The 16,683-nt window shown below is 49.5% G+C and overlaps 2 protein-coding genes across 3 annotated transcripts in view; one reads left to right on the top strand and one right to left on the bottom strand.

Moving 5' to 3' along the window:
* LHPP (phospholysine phosphohistidine inorganic pyrophosphate phosphatase) overlaps positions 1-2,624 on the top strand; it is a 76,909-nt gene extending 74,285 nt beyond the window's left edge. The window contains exon 7 of the mRNA XM_063163031.1: positions 1,914-2,624. Coding sequence (XP_063019101.1) covers positions 1,914-2,004 — 91 coding nt within the window. The 3' untranslated portion in view covers positions 2,005-2,624. The remainder of the gene's footprint in view (positions 1-1,913) is intronic.
* Positions 2,625-5,070: 2,446 nt separating this feature from the next.
* FAM53B (family with sequence similarity 53 member B) overlaps positions 5,071-16,683 on the bottom strand; it is a 45,080-nt gene continuing 33,467 nt past the window's right edge. For both annotated transcript variants that reach the window (XM_063163029.1, XM_063163030.1), the window contains one exon: positions 5,071-8,852. In XM_063163029.1, the coding sequence (XP_063019099.1) occupies positions 8,544-8,852 (309 nt within the window). In that variant the 3' untranslated portion in view covers positions 5,071-8,543. The remainder of the gene's footprint in view (positions 8,853-16,683) is intronic.

Genomic DNA, 16,683 nt, shown 5'->3' with positions numbered 1-16,683 from the left:
GCTTTATGTGTGAAGGCTTTTCTCCATCAGCAAATGCCTTTTCAGTTGAGAAAAACCTAAAAAACATCGTAATAATTATTCTCATTGCTCCCTAGCCCTGTAACAAGATGGAATTGGGATATTTGAAGAATATTATGTGCATCCACCCTTTAAATAAGATGCAGAGTTTGTTTCCTGGAGCCTGGTGCTGGGCATGGCTTTGCAGGTGACACAAGGAAAGGTGAATATCGCTGAAAATACAAAAATATTTCATTTTTTCTGGTTCATAGCCCAGCTTTGCAGCAAGCAGAGCCTCAAGCACACAGTGTGGGCTTCCAAAAGAGGCCATGCCTTTGTGAGGAGCTCACGGGCTGAGGAGCACTGCTGAGAAAAGAGCAGGAAGGAAACAGCCCTGGGGAGCTTCAGTGCTGGGACAGAAGAAGTGATTTGGTGCTTGTACAGACAAGTGCTCACCAAATCCTGCACATCATTAATAATAATAATAATCATCTCTGTGCCTCCCCTGCATCCGGTGGGAAATACATCTTCCCCACGGAGAGGCTGTGCTAAATAAAGGTTTGCCCTTCCCAGGGAGCAGGAGAGGTGGGAGGTGGACATTTGGGCTCCCATCTCTCTCCCAAAGGAAGGTCATTAAGTGTATAAAGTACATATGTTTCCCCTTCAGCAGCTGTTGGGTTTCTCAGCCCAAGAGCCATAACAGGACCACGAGGTTTGGAAAATTTCTGCCTCCCACATCTGCCCCCTCCCCAGCAGCAGTGCTGCTAAATCAGCAAAATGGGATTGTGCAGCTGTGCCTTGTTAGGCCAGCGCTGCTAATTAAGTATTGGCAAAAAATGGCTTCAAGTCACTCTGCTTTGGGGTGCTGACTTGGTGGAGGGTGAGAATGAGCCTTCTTCTGGCGGTATTTCAAACCAGCATTGCTGGGTTTGCAGGAGATGGTGGTCCTGCAAAATTAAACCCTGGCAGAACCTTCCTTTTCAGGAAGACTTTCTGTGTCTCTAGGTTGAAAGGGAATAGTTCTTTTCTCTGCCTATTTCTGGATAAAAGCCATAGGAGAATAATTATTTGTAATTTTGTAGGGTCCCAGGCTTGCAGTGAGGTGTCCTTACAGCAATCCCTGCCTGGTGCTGCTATTGCCTGGATGAAGAAGTGCCTTGTAAAATGCAGTGCATTCACTTGGATTAGTTAATTAACTAATTGGAAATTCTCTTCCCATTGAGGTTTTGCAAAGTTTTGCCGAGCTCATTTGCACAAAGGACATTGGATCCACCTGGGCATGTGGGAAAGACCTGGGTGTGGGAGAGAGAAAGGGGAAAAACAAACAGAAGAGGGAGGAATGTGAGTCAGGAATGGTGTGGCCAGAGGAGCAGGGAGGTCATTGTGCCCCTGTCCCTGGCACTGGTGAGGGCACAGGTCTGGGAACAAAAACCCTGTGAGGAACCCCTGAGGGAGCTGGGGGGGCTCAGCCTGAAGAAAAGGAGACTCAGGGCTGCCCCCATCACTCTGCAGCTCCTGAAAGGTGCCTGTGCTCAGCTGGGGCTGGGCTCTGTCTGCAGCAGCACTGACACAGCCAGAGCACACAGCCTCAAGGGAAATACAGGTTGGATAGCAGGAAATAGAGTGATAAAGTTGTGGAATGGCTGCCCGGGGAGGTGGTGCAGTCCCCATCCCTGGGTGTGTTTAACAGAGCCTGGATGTGGCACTGGGGGCCAGGGTTGAGTTGGGGTGTTGGGGGTGGGCTGGACTCGATGATCTTGAAGGTCTCTTCCAACCCAGAAATTCTATGAATTCTGTGAACCTCAGGGGTGCTCCATTGGCTCTGCCTGGGCTCTGTGGGCAGCAGGATCACCAGGGCCATGGGGGCTCTTTGGGATCCTGCCCTTGCTCAGCTGTGCCCCTCTGTCTCCTTCCAGGCCTTCCGATGAAAACCACCCCGAGGTGAAGCCTGATGCCTACGTGAACAACCTGGCTGAGGCTGTGGACATCATCCTGCAGGAGATGTAAATCCCAGCAGGAGCCCTCACATGCAGCCCCTCCATGGATCCACTTCATCCTCTCCCACCTCCATCTCACCTGAATGAACCCAGCCCAGCCTTGTCCAGGGTGGTGGGCACCCACCTTCTGAAATATTTCACATAATGGTACTAAAATGATCTCCTGACCTCCCACCCAAGGGAACACCAAGCCTGCTGTCCTCTGGCAAGTCTTGAATGCCCTGCCCTTGGTGCCTGTGAGGGGCCTCAGCCTCCTCTGGGTGATGCTGGGGGCTGTCCCCCCTTTTGATCTTTGCTCACATTGGGGAGGTGGGAAACAGGGGGCCTGGGCACCCCCTCCTGAATGGATTTACCTGTTTAACCCCCATGTCCTGTGCCTTTTGGGGCCCCTGTGTGGGATGGGGGATGTCCTTGGGGGCTGATGGAGGCCACCAAGCTCCTGTGTGTGCCTCAGGTGGCACAAAAGCCCTGTGGAGGGGACAGCCCCACGTGCCTTGGCAATGCAGGAGCTGTGGTTCTGCCGGGACCAGCCTGTCTGGAGCAGCCCCAGGAGGGGGCACAGGAATCAATAACACATTAGGGAATATCTGCCCCATCCTGTCAGGAATAAACCCTGTCCTTTGGATCTGGCCTAGTTTGTCATTGTGTTCAGTTGGGTCAGCACTGGCAGAGGTGTTTACAGGACCTGAAATGCTTTTCCCTGCCTGGAAAATCTGGAAAAGGCCATGGGACTGATGGTGTCTGCCTTCCCTCTGCAGGGGGGGGTTTGTGAGCAGCCTGTGTGGGAGGGGGTGTGGGTTTCCTGCCTCTCCCCATTAAAATCCTGGATGTGCAGTCCCTGAGCTGTCAGAGCTGAGTCGGACACAGCTCCAGCTGAAAATGGACTTTTCACAAGGGCATGTAGTGATACAACAAGGGGGAACAGCTTCAAAAGGGCAGGTTTAGATTGGATATTGGGAAGAAATTGCTCCCTGTGAGGGTGGGGAGACCCTGGCGCAGTTTGCCCAGAGAAGCTGTGGCTGCTTCATTCCTGGCAGTGCCCAAGGCCAGGTTGGATGGGGCTGGGAGCAGCCTGGGACAGTGGAAGGTGTCTCTGCCCATGGCAGGGGTGGAGTAGGATGAGCTTTAAAGTCCCTTCCAGCCCAAACCATTGAGGGATTCCAGGATTCTCATTGAACATCCCCTGAGCCTGATCCTGCCCCACAGGCCTGCTGAGAATCTGCTGCTGCAGCTCAGCTCCAGCTCAGCCCCCTCCTGCTGCCAGGACAGGCATGAGATTTGCCTTTTTTTCTTAATCAAAATAAGGATTTCTAAAAGGAGCTGCTCCCTGCCTCCAGGCACTGCAGCCCTTCCCCTGGGATTTTGGTTTCTCCCCCTGTCAGTTTTGCAGTGCAGCTGTTGCAGCATGTGTGGGAACACCTGGCCATGCTGCACCTGGCAAGAGCATGGAAGGGCCTCAAGATGGGTCAAAAAATTAAAATATTAGAGGTTATTCCATCAAGTCCTCTGCCCACCCTCACTGACATGTGGTAGTGTTTGCAAGGGTCACCTTGTAGAGGCAGAAGTCCACTTTTAATCAACATATCAGCAGTTCTGTACACTCTTGGGCTTTGGGATAGAGTATTTGGGCTTCAACCTGCCCCAGATCTCCAGGGGACCATGGAAATCATGTAATTATGTTTGTGTTACATATATTTAATATATATCCATGTGCTGGCCACTGCATTCAGCCGCTGCTCTCTGCATCTGCAAGCAGGAGGTAAAGGATAATTCCAGCTCTGTTTCCAGCAGTCCCAACAGCTGAAGATGACCCCACTCACTGAAGGACACCAAAATGATGCTGCCTGTTTCTGGAGTGTTGGAACACTTGTTTTTCAGAGCTACCAGCTGGCCCTGGAGCTGCATAGCACCCCTTGGGGACAGCAGGGGAAAGGGGGCTGGGAATTAAGTTCTAATAAAATAAACTACATCTGGGAAAATGACCTTAGTGCAATTTTTTGGGTCTGTTTTTGCATCTTCTGTCCTCTGGGTAGTGGTTCAGCCAAAGTGTATGGCACTGTCAGCATCCACACACATGGAAGGATGCTGGAAACCCTGGTCAAACATTCAGGCTGTGATGGATCACTGAGAATTTTTTAACCCCTAATTCTTCCTTTTTTGTTCTATTATACTAAGCCTATCACTTCAATCTGATTAAGTTTAGGCAGATAAACATCCTGCCATCTGTCATGAAAGTTTTACACTGCCTGCTGGAGGAAGTGCAGCCGTTTTCCTTTTTGGGTTGCAAAGGCTGCAGGGAGATACTGCCCTGTTTCCCCAAGAACTTCTTTAACACCCCCATGTGCCCTTGGCCTGCTGTGGGCTCTGAGTTTAGATTTGAGTTTAGATTTTAAGAGGCAGGATATTATGTTTGTCCTCAAACACAAAGAAGGAGGTGCTACTTGGCACTTCAGTTTGCATTTTGTTGTTTGTGTCTTTGGCTGTGTTACAGCTCAATGACAGGCTGGGGGGGAGGCATGGGAGATGTCCCCTCACCATGGGGAGGGTGCAGAGTGTCTGTCTGCATGTGAATCTCACAAAATGTCCATTTTCTCATGCAACCTGGGGAGGGAGGAGGCATGGGAGATGTCCCCTCACCATGGGGAGGGTGCAGAGTATCTGTCTGCATGTGAATCTCACAAAATGTCCATTTTCTCATCAACCTGGGGAGGAGGTACGGGAGATGTCCCCCTGCCGTGGGGAGAGTGCAGAGTGTCTGTCTGCATGTGAATCTCACAAAATGTCCATTTTCTTGTGCACCCCATGGCTGGGACACCCTTCCTCCACAGACACCCCAAGGGAGGCTCCTGGTTGAAGGCTTTCCTGACCCCCACCCATTTTTTGGGACATCCCTTCCCAGCATCTATGGAGATGTCAAGGAGCTGCAGCCAGCAGAGGAGAGGAGGGGTCTCCATCAAACTCCAGTCCCATCAAACACCAACCAGTGCCACAACCCTGAAGGTCAGTGACGTCCCCATGTCCCCAACCCCACGGCCGCACCCGGCCACGAGGACAGCACGGAGAGGCCAGACACGGCTTATTGAACCAGGAAGCTTTATTTACACAGTAAAAGTAACAAGCAATTTCCTGAGATTGAGCTGCTCTAGTGCAATCAAGTCATGGAGGGGGCAGGAGCAGCCTCCTGGCCCGCCCGGGGAGGGCACACCTGGGCAGCCCCTCCCGGGACACGCTCGGCCCGCGGCGCTTGTGCAATTGCCAGCGAGACTTGGCTACTACAGGTCATAGCTTCAGAAGGCTTTGTTTTTATTCTTCTTCCCATCTTTCTGGTTTGTTTTGTTTTGTTTTGTGTATTTTTTTGTTTTTATTTGGCCATCCTCTTCTTTTTCTTTCTCGAACACGGAACCCACACACGCCGCAAAGCACTGCTACAATCCTAGAACATCCTACGTCAGTCTGTTTGCCTGGGCAGCCAGGAGCTTTAAACAATGCACTTGAAACACAATTTTATTGGCCAAACAGGCTATGCTAGCACGTGGAAAAATTACAATCTATTTTACAAACACTTCTTTTCGTTGGTTTCTCTTTTTTTCATGTACTCTTTCATAGGACAGGCTCAAAGAGCTACATCTGCAAAACACACAGCAAAACTCCCGTGTGCCTGCTAAGACTTTCTGTGTTAAAATCCTATTTTTTTTTCAGGATGAAGAACCTTTATTGCTGCTGCCACAGCTTTGGTGTCATCCCAAAACAGCTGCTGCCCAGACTGGGTCACACCTTGGACAAGCCACTGAGTCCCTTCACAATAATGAACCTATTTTAGCTACCTAGCAAGGAATAGCATCCCTTGTCTGCATATTACTTTAGTATCACATTCTGGCAGCCGGCAGGGGTTTGGGGGGCTCCCAAAACATCTAATAGGTGAAATCCTTTACAAACCAAGAGCAAGACCCCCAGGGGATGCCCTGCTCTCCCACTGCCTAGGGGACAGATCTCCTGACACCAGGGGAGCAACGCCACTTCTGACTTTACAATCAACAGGATGTCCCCTGAATCTGAGGCACATACTATATTATATTTAATATTTTAATTACTTTATTTATATATATATATTTATATATATATAAATCCACAAATGTTTTACCTCTACAGAGAGAGAGAGAGAAAAAAAAAAGTAAAAAGTAAGGCTTTCTTAAACTGAGAATAAGTACATGAAATCATACAAACCCAACAAGAAATACCCAACAGAACACCACTGTGGCCTCAAAACTGTCGCTAACTGTAGTCTGTGCCTACGCCAACGTGCCCAGTCTAAGGCCATGACTCATTGGAGAAGCATTTTTAGTAAGGCAAACGGGTTGTGCTGAATGTAAACTGAATGCTACGGCTACGTCCAGGACAGCTGCGCCGTGGCCCGTCGGCCACCAGGTCCAGGACAGCTGGGCCGTGGTCCCTTGGCCACCTTCCCACTCTGGGGATTAGCGTGGCACCAGGAGCAGCCCTTGGAAAGAAAACAGAAGCCCTTAGGAATTCCAGCCCTGGGGATGCCCAGGTGAGAGCCCAGGTGGTGGCTGGATGTGGGTTTGGGTGGATTTGCCCTTTGTTGCTCAGCTGAGGAGGTGCCTGTGGCCAGCAGGAGCTGTGTGCCCCCAGACCAGGACCTGTCAGTGGTGGGGAGGGAGGGAGGGATGGAGGGAGCATCAGGAAGACTCAAAGCCAAGAACTTTGCTGTGAGGGTGCCACTGCAGGGGCACAGACAGAGGGGCAGCAGCCCGGGAAAACACTGGCGTGGCTGGACCATCCACAACAGGAGGGAGAAAAATTAACCCAGGATATATTTTTTTCTAAGTGATGCATAAAGTGACACTTTAAAAGAGCTGGAGGGTTCTCCAAAATGAAAAGACATCCCTGTCATCCCCTCCCTGGATATCTGGGGTTTGTCCTGCTTGCCTGGAGGGAGTGGGCACAGCCACAGCCACCAGCAAAACCTCAGCAGTGCCAGGACAGGGGTAACAAACAATGGGTTCCACTGTGGTGGGAGATGCCACACACATCCCAAACCACTGTGGAAAAAAGTGCACTAACATAACCAGAAATGATGAATGAAACCTGTACCAGCAGCTCTCTGCCTTTCTGAGTTATGGACCCTCAAGGCATTGCCAGTGGGGCTGCTGAACCCCATTAAAAATGTCCTGTCTTCAGCTGCTCTTGGTATCAATGATTTTTTTCCTTTCTCAGGTTTGCAAAGCTCAGGAAGTGACCCCTGAGCTTGAAGGAACCAGCAGAAGGAATCCAGAAGATGCTGGAAGATATTTGTACAGCTTTCCTAGAGCTTTCAACAAACAAACAAATAATAAAAAAAAAAAAAAAAAAAACAAAAACAAAAAAAAAAAACACCAGAGGGAGAAAAAAGAAATATGTGTCCTTCTAAACCTGTTAGCAACTGGACAGCTTATTTGTAGCAAAGAAAATTCATATCGTACAAACATAATGGTCACCACTTTACCTGTGCTTTAAAAAGGCACAGGAAGAGGAAAAGCTTTCAGTGCTGCTACCTGGATTTTCAGCCTTTTTCCAGCTGACTTTGTCAAGTAACCCCTCCACAACATGCCTCGGGCAGGCAGCCCTTCACAGTAAAGCCAAAAAAAATGGTGGCAGCCATGCCCTGGGTATCAAAGTGGGCACAGCTGCTGGTAAATGGGTAAACAGCCCAGCCCTGCTCAAAACAGGGTGTTGGGAACCCAAATGAGGGTGGCACAGAGCCTGAGTAGGGTTTTTTTCCCAAAAGAGTTGAGAGAGGGGGGCTTGGAAGGAAAAAAATAGGGAAGGAAGGCATTTGAGCATCCCCGTTCAGCGCCCAGCAAGCGCTGCTGCGGATGCCGCCCCACATGGGCCAGGGATCTGTTTAATTCCTCATCAGGAAAAGGAAAACTAAAAATAAAGGAGTAAAAATCCAGCTCTTGCCATTATTAAATTTAAGCAAAACACTTCACTTGTGATTTCCTCCTCACAGCACTGCCAGGGACATGGGGGGCGAGGGGGTGCTGGGGCCACAGGGGATGTGGCCGGAGGAAAGGAACCGTGGCCACCCCGGTGCCACCAGCCAGTGCTCACTTTGCAAATCTCAATATTCTGCTTTGTCCCCCTTTCTCCAGCCCCAGGGGTGGTGGTTTCTCCTTTCTGAACTAGCACAGGTGGAATCTGTGGGAGCATGGCCAGCTCCATCACTCCACCCCTATCCTGGCAAAAGCCATTTTCTCATGGATTCTGAGTTTTTTGGCGATCCCTGTGCCTGGTTTCCCCGTGAGACAGGCACTTTCCTCGGCCTGGCTGATCTCTGGCTACAGTAGTTACAAAGAATTTCAAGATTTACACACGCATGCACACGAGTTCCTCTAAATACCTGATGAAATTTTGGCAAAGCTGCTTGGTCCCCTCCAGCTGGCAGGAGGGGAGCAGTGACAGGATCCCACAAACTCGCCGCCAGCCAGGAGCCCTCCCTGGCCCTGCTGGCAGCCCACAGAGCCCAGGGCGGGCAGAGCTGCTCCCTCCTCAGTTGTTCTCGATCTGCTCGATGTCTAGCTCGCCATCCAGCTGGAAGAGGCTCTCGGTGCTCCTCCATGCCGCCCTGTGCTCCTCCTTGGCCGTGCCCTCCTCCTCCTCCTCACAGGACAGGTCGTCCCTGCTGGCGCGGTGCTCACAGGGCCGGGCCCGGGCCGGCTCCGGGACCGGGGTGCAGGCCGGGGTCCGGCCCGGCATCACCTCGGGCGCTGCCGCCCATGTCTGAGGGCCCGGCAGCCGCTGGGAGCCGTCCTCGGCCGTGCTGCTGAGGCAGGTGAGGCTGTTGAAAGTCTGGCGGTTCTGCAGAGGAAGGGGAGAGAGGCAGCTGAGGTGGAGACCGAGATAATCCGGTCCGATAACCTGATGAGCCAGGAGTGTTCCCGACCCCAAACCCGAGCTCCCTCAGCCCAACAAAAAACAAGCAGAGCACCAGGAACACTCAGCAGGTCCTCAGGAGATGGAGAGATGCTGCAACACTCCATCTCCCCATCCATGGCAGGTCCTGTGGGCCCCCTGCCCCTGCAAAAAGCAACAGGATCAAAACCACCCCCAGCCTGCTCTGGATGGGTCCCATCACCATCTCCACCCTATGCATCGCCCAGTTCCAATTGTGAGGCAGAACAGAGCTCACCAAAAATGAAAGAACATTTCCAATAACTCCCCTTATTAACCAAGAAAAACTTCAGCACTTTCTTTCAATAGCTGAAAGCTTATATCCTGCTAAACCCTCCTCTGCGATGGCTCATGTCTGTTCCTGTTCCCCTCATTAAAGACCAGGCGAGCACAGTTGTCTGTTCCCCGAGTCTCCATGCCTGGTTACCTTGGCCAGAAACCTGATTCAGTTTATGCACTGTCACGCCTTCTAAACAGTTTCAAGCTCTGAGAATGACAAGCAGCATGCAGGCATTCCAAACCCTCTGGAGCAGAGCACGCAGAGCCTCCCAGGGATGCAGCCTGGCCACGAGCGTGCTCACCTGCCAGGGAATGCCTTTAGCCTGGGCTGGTTTTTAAAAGAACAAACTAAACCCTCATGACTGAGTGTCAATGGAAATCACGAGGCCATGCCAGTGGCAGAGTGTGTGCTCTGAGCAGGAGGAGGCTGAGGAGGATCTCAGCAGCTTGTGGAGCCTCTCACCAAGCCAGTGAGTGATGGAGCGTTCACTTCTCAGACATTTGTTCTGGACACAACCCATGGGATAGGCCTGAATGGGAATTCCATAAATCCCTGGGAGGAAGGCAGCCCCGTCACTAGCTAGAAATGTTCATCTGTTACCAGTCAGTTTTTCATTACAAGAAAGAGGGGCAGGAGAGTATCCAGAGGGAGGAATGGAGCAAGGGAAGGATCTGGAGCACCAGGAGTAGCTGAGGGAGCCAGGAGAACTTCAGTACCCAACAAAGCATTGGTGACACAGAGTGACAGGGCTACTGCCTCTATCTGCTCTGGCTGGCCCAATTCAGGATCAAACACACAGCCTGAGACACAACCTTGCTCCGAAGCATCCCCACTGGCATTCCCAAGGAATTAGGCACGTTTGCTTGAAGGTTTTTTCATTCAAATCCAGGTGAGCTGGGAGAAACTCCACCACAACAAATTACCCCAGGCTGTAAACAAATGTCACCCATTTACAGAGACCCTAAGGGAGATGCAGGGGCTCTGCATCACACTCCAATCAGTTCTTTACAAATCAAAGGGCCTTGTGCTGAGTTGGACCCATGGACCAGTGGCTTTGGGTGCTCCTCTACCCCATGCACATGGTAAAAAGAGTCATTGCAGAGGCTGCTCTATCTAAACAGAGAAGTTCCTGCTGCCCCAGGAGGAGTTGGCCACTGCCCAAGCTGGGGGAAGCTTCATTTCATATGGCCTTCGGTCTCTGAAACCTTCAAAAACCCACAAACCCCAAGGCCGTGTGAAAAAAAGGACATTTGTTCTCTAAGTATGCAATTGCACCCAGCCTTCACATCATCCTGGTCATATTTTTTTTTAATCCCAACCATGCCTCTGTCTTCTGGGTGCTGAGCATGCAGCAGCTTCAAGCAGAGAGCTGCACACTGTGGTTAATGGACAACTCATAATTACCACTGCAGAAGGCCCAAGGACATAGTAGAAATATTTTCTAAGCACTTCACAAAATTTGCAAGCATATTTCCAACAGTGATTTAGGCATTTGAACAGCCTAGGTCTCCTGAAAGTCAACAGCCCTCTCAGAAGTGCAAATCCCTTCTACAAACAAAACTCTGGCACTTTTGGGAATGTTAATTTTTTTCCTTCTTAATCGAGCTCATCTCCTGGATCAGGCCCTTCCCAGGATTTGGTACCCAGGTATGGACATGCTGGGCTGCTACAGGTGGGATAGAGCATTCTCAGAGGGTGGGAGAGGAGATGAGTGATTCCTGTGGTGGTGGATGAAGGAGGATGAAGACTGGAGAGTAACTCAACACACTGACAGCACATGCTTCCCATCCAAAAGAAAAACATTTCCAAGCTCGGACAACATCTCAGGGAACAGCCATGAAGTTATTTGACTTCCAGGGAAATTTTGCATTTTATGGGACTTGGGCAACCAAGCCAACAGGCTCATTTTCCCTGCTCAAATCCACACACACTGCAACCCTTGGAGTCATTCCAAGGGAATGCAAGAGGATGGAAAACCCCTTCTGATTCTGGTCCTGGTGCTGCAGCAGCTGCTGGTGGAGGAAGGCCACATGCAGAAGGTGCTCTCTGGGCAGAGATGCTCCCCCTGAGGCAGGTTTGACAGCTCAGAAAGCAAGTTTTCACAGTATTGTCTGCCAAAAAAATGCCACAGCTCACCTTGCCAGTGGCTGGGGTCCCCCCAGGATGGTGATCACCAAGCCAGCATTCCATGGGTGGATTCCAGCAGTGGTGGATCAGCCTCCACCATCAATGCACTGTCTGTCTGCAGCCCTTCCAGAGTTCTTTGCTCATTTTTTATTGATGGGGTGAATTTAGCACGTGCTGAGGTGCTGAGCTGGAGAAACCAGGCAGTCAAGTCCTCTATTGAAGCCAGCAAAGAGCAGGTTTGGTGGCACAATGTGGTGATTGTTCCCCATGGCCAGGCAGTTCTGGGCCCCTTTGAGCCTCTCCACAACCTTGGAGTCCAGTGCCAGACTAAAAGGGGTATCAGGCACCCCAAATCCTGCTGCTCACAGGAAAACTGGGGGAATCCAGCACAGATGGATTTTGAGAGATGTTTCTGGCCATCCTGACTTCACCCAGCAAGCACCTGTAATGCACCTTACACCAAAACCACATTTACTGACCACAAGGACCCATTTTTGACCATTTGAGGTGCTGGTTTTTCTTCCCCAAACCCTTCCCAAAGCTGCCTTAATCCAGCACGCTGGGCAAGCCCTCAGAGAGAAAATGAGGTGTTGCTAGTGGAAGTAGTTGAAAAATCATCTAAAAATACATAAATAAGAAATTCTTGGTCACTTGGAATAAGGTGCAGGGTTGCTCCAGATCAACTGGTGAGCAAACTGAGGCTATTTCTCCTTCCCACAGGGTCTTGTGACGCTCCACACTGTGCAGGGACCAAGGCTACAATCAGAGAAGGTTGCAGGAAGCCACTCACCCCTCACATCCATCCTTCTCCTCAGGTTTTCCCTCCCCATCAGGGATGGGGCTGTTGGATGCAGAGCCCCAACAACAAGCTGGAGAAATCCCTCAGCAACGTTCCCCTGTCTGATTTTCCCATGCTGAAACACCCAGCTGTGAGCTCTTCCCAAAACACATCCCTGCAAACGTGGTGGCTCTACCAGAACAAACATCAGCAGGACTGTGATCACTGGGGGGATCACAGCTTTGGCTCAAACACCTTTATTTTCTTTTTTCCCCTCACCCTGCCAGGTGATTGCCACAATTTCCCCAAAAAGGTGTAACACTACAAGCTGTCAGCAGCACGGGCCCTACCTCCCAAGCTGTCATCACCTCCTGTTAGCACACTGGGCTACAGTTGCTTCAGAAAGCTGAAAATAACACAGTGCCAGAAGGGAAGGGGGAAGCGGGCAGTGATCTCCATGTGGGAATGATGAGCCTCTGCCAGCCCTCCCGAGCCAGCAAAGTCACCTCCACTGGGGGATTCTCTGCCTGGCTCAGGTTTAAATCGCTCTCTGAGGCAAACATCTCCTGTAGAACATCTCCAGCCTGCGTTGTTATCTTTATATCGTTATAATAAATGCTTTGGTTGTTTCATCACGGTAAATCCTGCTTGGTGTTTGTGCCAGGGAAAGCGCTCATCCGTGCTGCTGAGGAGGAGGGAGAGGTGCTTGAGACTGAAAAAATGAGACTGGAAAATGGGTTTGAGTAGGTTTTTAAACTCTGCAGAACTTCATGATGGCAGCTGCTGTGATTTGGGCCGTGCACACGCACACAAACACATCACTGGGGTTCAAAGCTCTGCACTGCCTTTGAGGCACCCACAATCTTCTCCAACTCCATGCCCAGGCTGGTTTCCTGGGCAGTGGAGATGGAAGGGACATGGGGAGGGAGCTGCAGCAAGCATGGCTTAATCCTGAGGCTCCAATAACCAATTCTCCTCTTTATAACAAAGGAGCATCTGAGCAGCTTTGCCAGCAGGTCCATCACACTCTCAGTGATGCCCCAGTCTCACCAGCACACACCTTGCTGCAGTCTGGCCACCCCAAAAAGAGGGACACACATCCACCTTGCCACAAGGAGCACTGGTGACCATTGCCCCATGTGGCTTCCAAAATCAACATTGCCTCTGGGGGAAGGTCAGGGGGCTTGCACTGACCCTGTACTCCCACAGAAGTGTTTCACTCCTCAGAGTGATGAAGTTCTCTGAATTCATCAATCCTCTGAGTGCTGAAGTGTTGGGAAAGAAATGCTGGAATAGCTGAGGAAGTTAAACAGGGGAGGCAGTGATGGGGGTGTGAGAAGCAGAAGAAGGCCATGGGCCTGGTGCAGAGCAGAGCTGGGTTAGGCACAGTGCTGCCCTGTCAGGGAGCTCAAACTCATGTGCTGCTCTATTTTCTTTTAAAATTGGATCTGTGGAGGCATTGAGTAGTTCACAGGCAGCCCCACAGCCTCCACCAGGCCAAGGTTATACAGAACCTTGCAGCAGCATCCCAGAGCAGGGGATGGCTCCCTGCCCTGCCCCCAGTGGGTACCACATCTCTGCCCTGGTCTTCAGGGTCTGCCTTCCCAGCCTTTCCCTTCTCACTCACTAAACCTTTCCTCAGCCCTAATCCTCATTTTGCAACAGGCATTCAAAGTTTTAGCAGATAATTTTGCTTTAATTCTGTTTGGTGTGAAAACCAGCTTTCATGAGCAGGCTCAGAAATGTCTGTTATCCTTCCAAGCCACTTCAGACCACAGTATTAAACAAACAAAACCAAAAAAGCAACAAGGAGGCTTTAAGCCATTAGTTCTGATGCTGCCCTCGGAGCAGTGGAGATAATTTGGGTTTACTCACAGCTCCACTCTGTCTCTGGAGTATGTATCTGTCTCATTGACACTGAGGATGTTCAGGGAGATTCCACAAGTGCAAAAGCAAAAGCTGATGTGTGACCCACCAGTGGGAATTTCTCTGGTGCTACAGAGCCCCAGGGAGAGGCTGGAGAGACAAATCCCAGCAATCACAGAGAAATCCAGCAATGCAGGGAATCAGAGAGTAGTGAAACCCACTCTGGGGCTCCACTGTCCCACCTGAGCACAGCATCCCACAGCATCCACAGCCTCCCACATGTGGGGACCCAGGCCTAGCACAGCCTTCCAACCCTTTCCTATTCACAACAATACTTGGAGGAAACCCTCATTTCCTGCCAAGAACAAATATTTTCCCTAACAGACACCAAACCCTTTGCTATGAGCTGGAAAAATCCATTTGCTCAGACAGGTCATTAGTGATCACTGTATTTATTTATTTACAGGTTGCCCTTCACAGGTTTTCACCTCTGCCTCCTTCTCTGCATTCTCTGGGGATCCAGATCCCTTGAGCACTGCAGGTCCTGTTAGAGCCCTGAGAATTTAAAACTTTCTGTACTAACAGACTCTAACCTGCAACAAAACACTAGATTTCCTCCAAAGCCATAGAGTAAACTTCCAAAATTAATTAACAACACTATGATTAAAAGTGTATAATTTAATTAGAATATAATAGCACTAAATAGAAAACTTAAAGTTTTAAAATATATTAATATATATAAAAGTAAAATAAAAAATTTAAGACAATAACTACTCTTTCTTATTCACTTTCTTCTTCATAAGTTTAAATAATATTTTATAATTAAACAAAAAAATCCACATTACAAACTTCAAATAATTATTAAATTAAAATTAAAATAGTTTAAGTATCATTTATTAGTTAAATAATTTAACTTTAAAAACCTTATATAAAAATAGCTAACTATTTTCTAGCTTATTAATAAAATACTAAAAAAAATCACAACTCATAAATAAAAATAATAAACATGTAAACCTACAAAATACCATCTCTAACACTAACAAAAATTAAAAAAAAACAAAAACCAACAAGGCCCCTCCTGCCAAGGCACTCAGCAGTGCCAGGAGCCCAGTGGGGACAGTGGCAGGGCTGCTCTCCCACTGGTGGCTTTGCAGTGCCATGGATTTCAGTGGAAAAGGGGGAACCTGAGCCTGACCTGTCCCCAGAGCTGCCAAAACCCCAGGATTTGGAGTGGCTCATCCTCGGGGAAATTCATTGATTTGACTTGTCCCAGGGTAGGATGAAACATCACTAATATGGAATTATTTATTTTTTTTTCTCAGCCCCTATTCCATTTCCGTACTTCATAATTTTCAGCACAGATGTAACATTTCTGTTGTGTCGCTGTGGTTCTCACTTCAGGGTCTAAATGATAAGGCAGGACCTTATAAAAATTAAAACCAAACTTCATGTCACTGTTTCAGCAGTAGTGAAAAGAGAATACCAGCAAATAAAGGGATAAAATAACATTGTGGATGACCAAAAATCCAGAGTGTGTGGCACCTGCACCCACTGCCCCCACCTGCCAAGACCTCCTGCAAATCCAATGCAGACTAAAAATACACCTCATTTTTCTGTCACAGCCTCAGCCTCAGGCTAACCCTGAGCATCTTTGTCTGGAAAGGAAAAATGAAGGGCCCTTATTTATTTATTATTTACTTATTTAGCACCATTTCCTGAAATGCTTTGCCTTCCTCAAATGCTTTGGGAGGTTTTTGCAAGGAAGTGGTTCCAAGTAACTCCCACTACCTCCTAGAGTGCTGGGGTTTTTTTTGTAAACCATCATCAAAAATCCCTTTTGGCTTTTTTGAGCCAAAATGCCACTTTTGAGCATGCTGACTCCTTCAGGACTGAATCCCTGTGCTTTCCAAAAGCTGCTTTTTGGAGTCACAGAGCACACACAAGCCTGGGGATGGAGGGTTAATGAGCACGTGGTGAATCAGATGTGCATCCTCGGGATACAATTGGATTTTGTCCATCTTTGGGACAGACACTGCCAAGCTTTGTTTGTGTTCCCAGCCCTGTCCTCCCATGTGAGTGCAGCACTCAGCTCTGCATCCCTGGGCCTTGTGGTAGAGCTGGGAGCAGGGGATGGAGGATGGAGGCAAGGGCAGGAGATCCAGCCAGGAGCAGGAGATGGAATGGGATGAAACTGGGAGAGACCTTGGAGCCCCCTCCTGTGCCTGAGGGTGCTGAACTGGAGCTGGAGAGGGACTTTAGTGACAGGATAAGGGGGAATGCCTTACGGGTAGGGTTAAATGGGATTTTGGGAAGGAATCCTTCCCTGTGAGGGTGGGAGGCTCTGGCACAGCATGCCCAGAGAAGCTGTGGCTGCCCTGGATCCCTGGAAGTGTCCAAGGCCAGGCTGGACTTTTGGGGCTTGGAGCCACATGGAATAGTGGAAGGTGTCCCTCCCACCTTCAAACCAGTTTCTTTTGATCCTCGCCCAAAGGCTTTTTCCCACCAAGCCACAAACTGACCTTTGCAGACTCTCATTCCTGTTTATTTAAAAAACACTGGGGCTTGGAAGCTGGAATCTCTCTCAGAAGTTACATCAATAGCAAACTATTTCCTGGGATACATATGGAATTTAAAACCTCCAGTTTTTTGCCTATCACTGCATTTGGAAATATTTGTCACCGGCTCAA

Source organism: Melospiza melodia, chromosome 9, assembly GCF_035770615.1.
Source record: "Melospiza melodia melodia isolate bMelMel2 chromosome 9, bMelMel2.pri, whole genome shotgun sequence".
Taxonomy (NCBI): Eukaryota; Metazoa; Chordata; class Aves; order Passeriformes; family Passerellidae; genus Melospiza; species Melospiza melodia.
The sequence above is the reverse complement of the archived record's forward strand: the minus strand, read 5'-3'. Positions and strand labels throughout refer to the sequence as shown.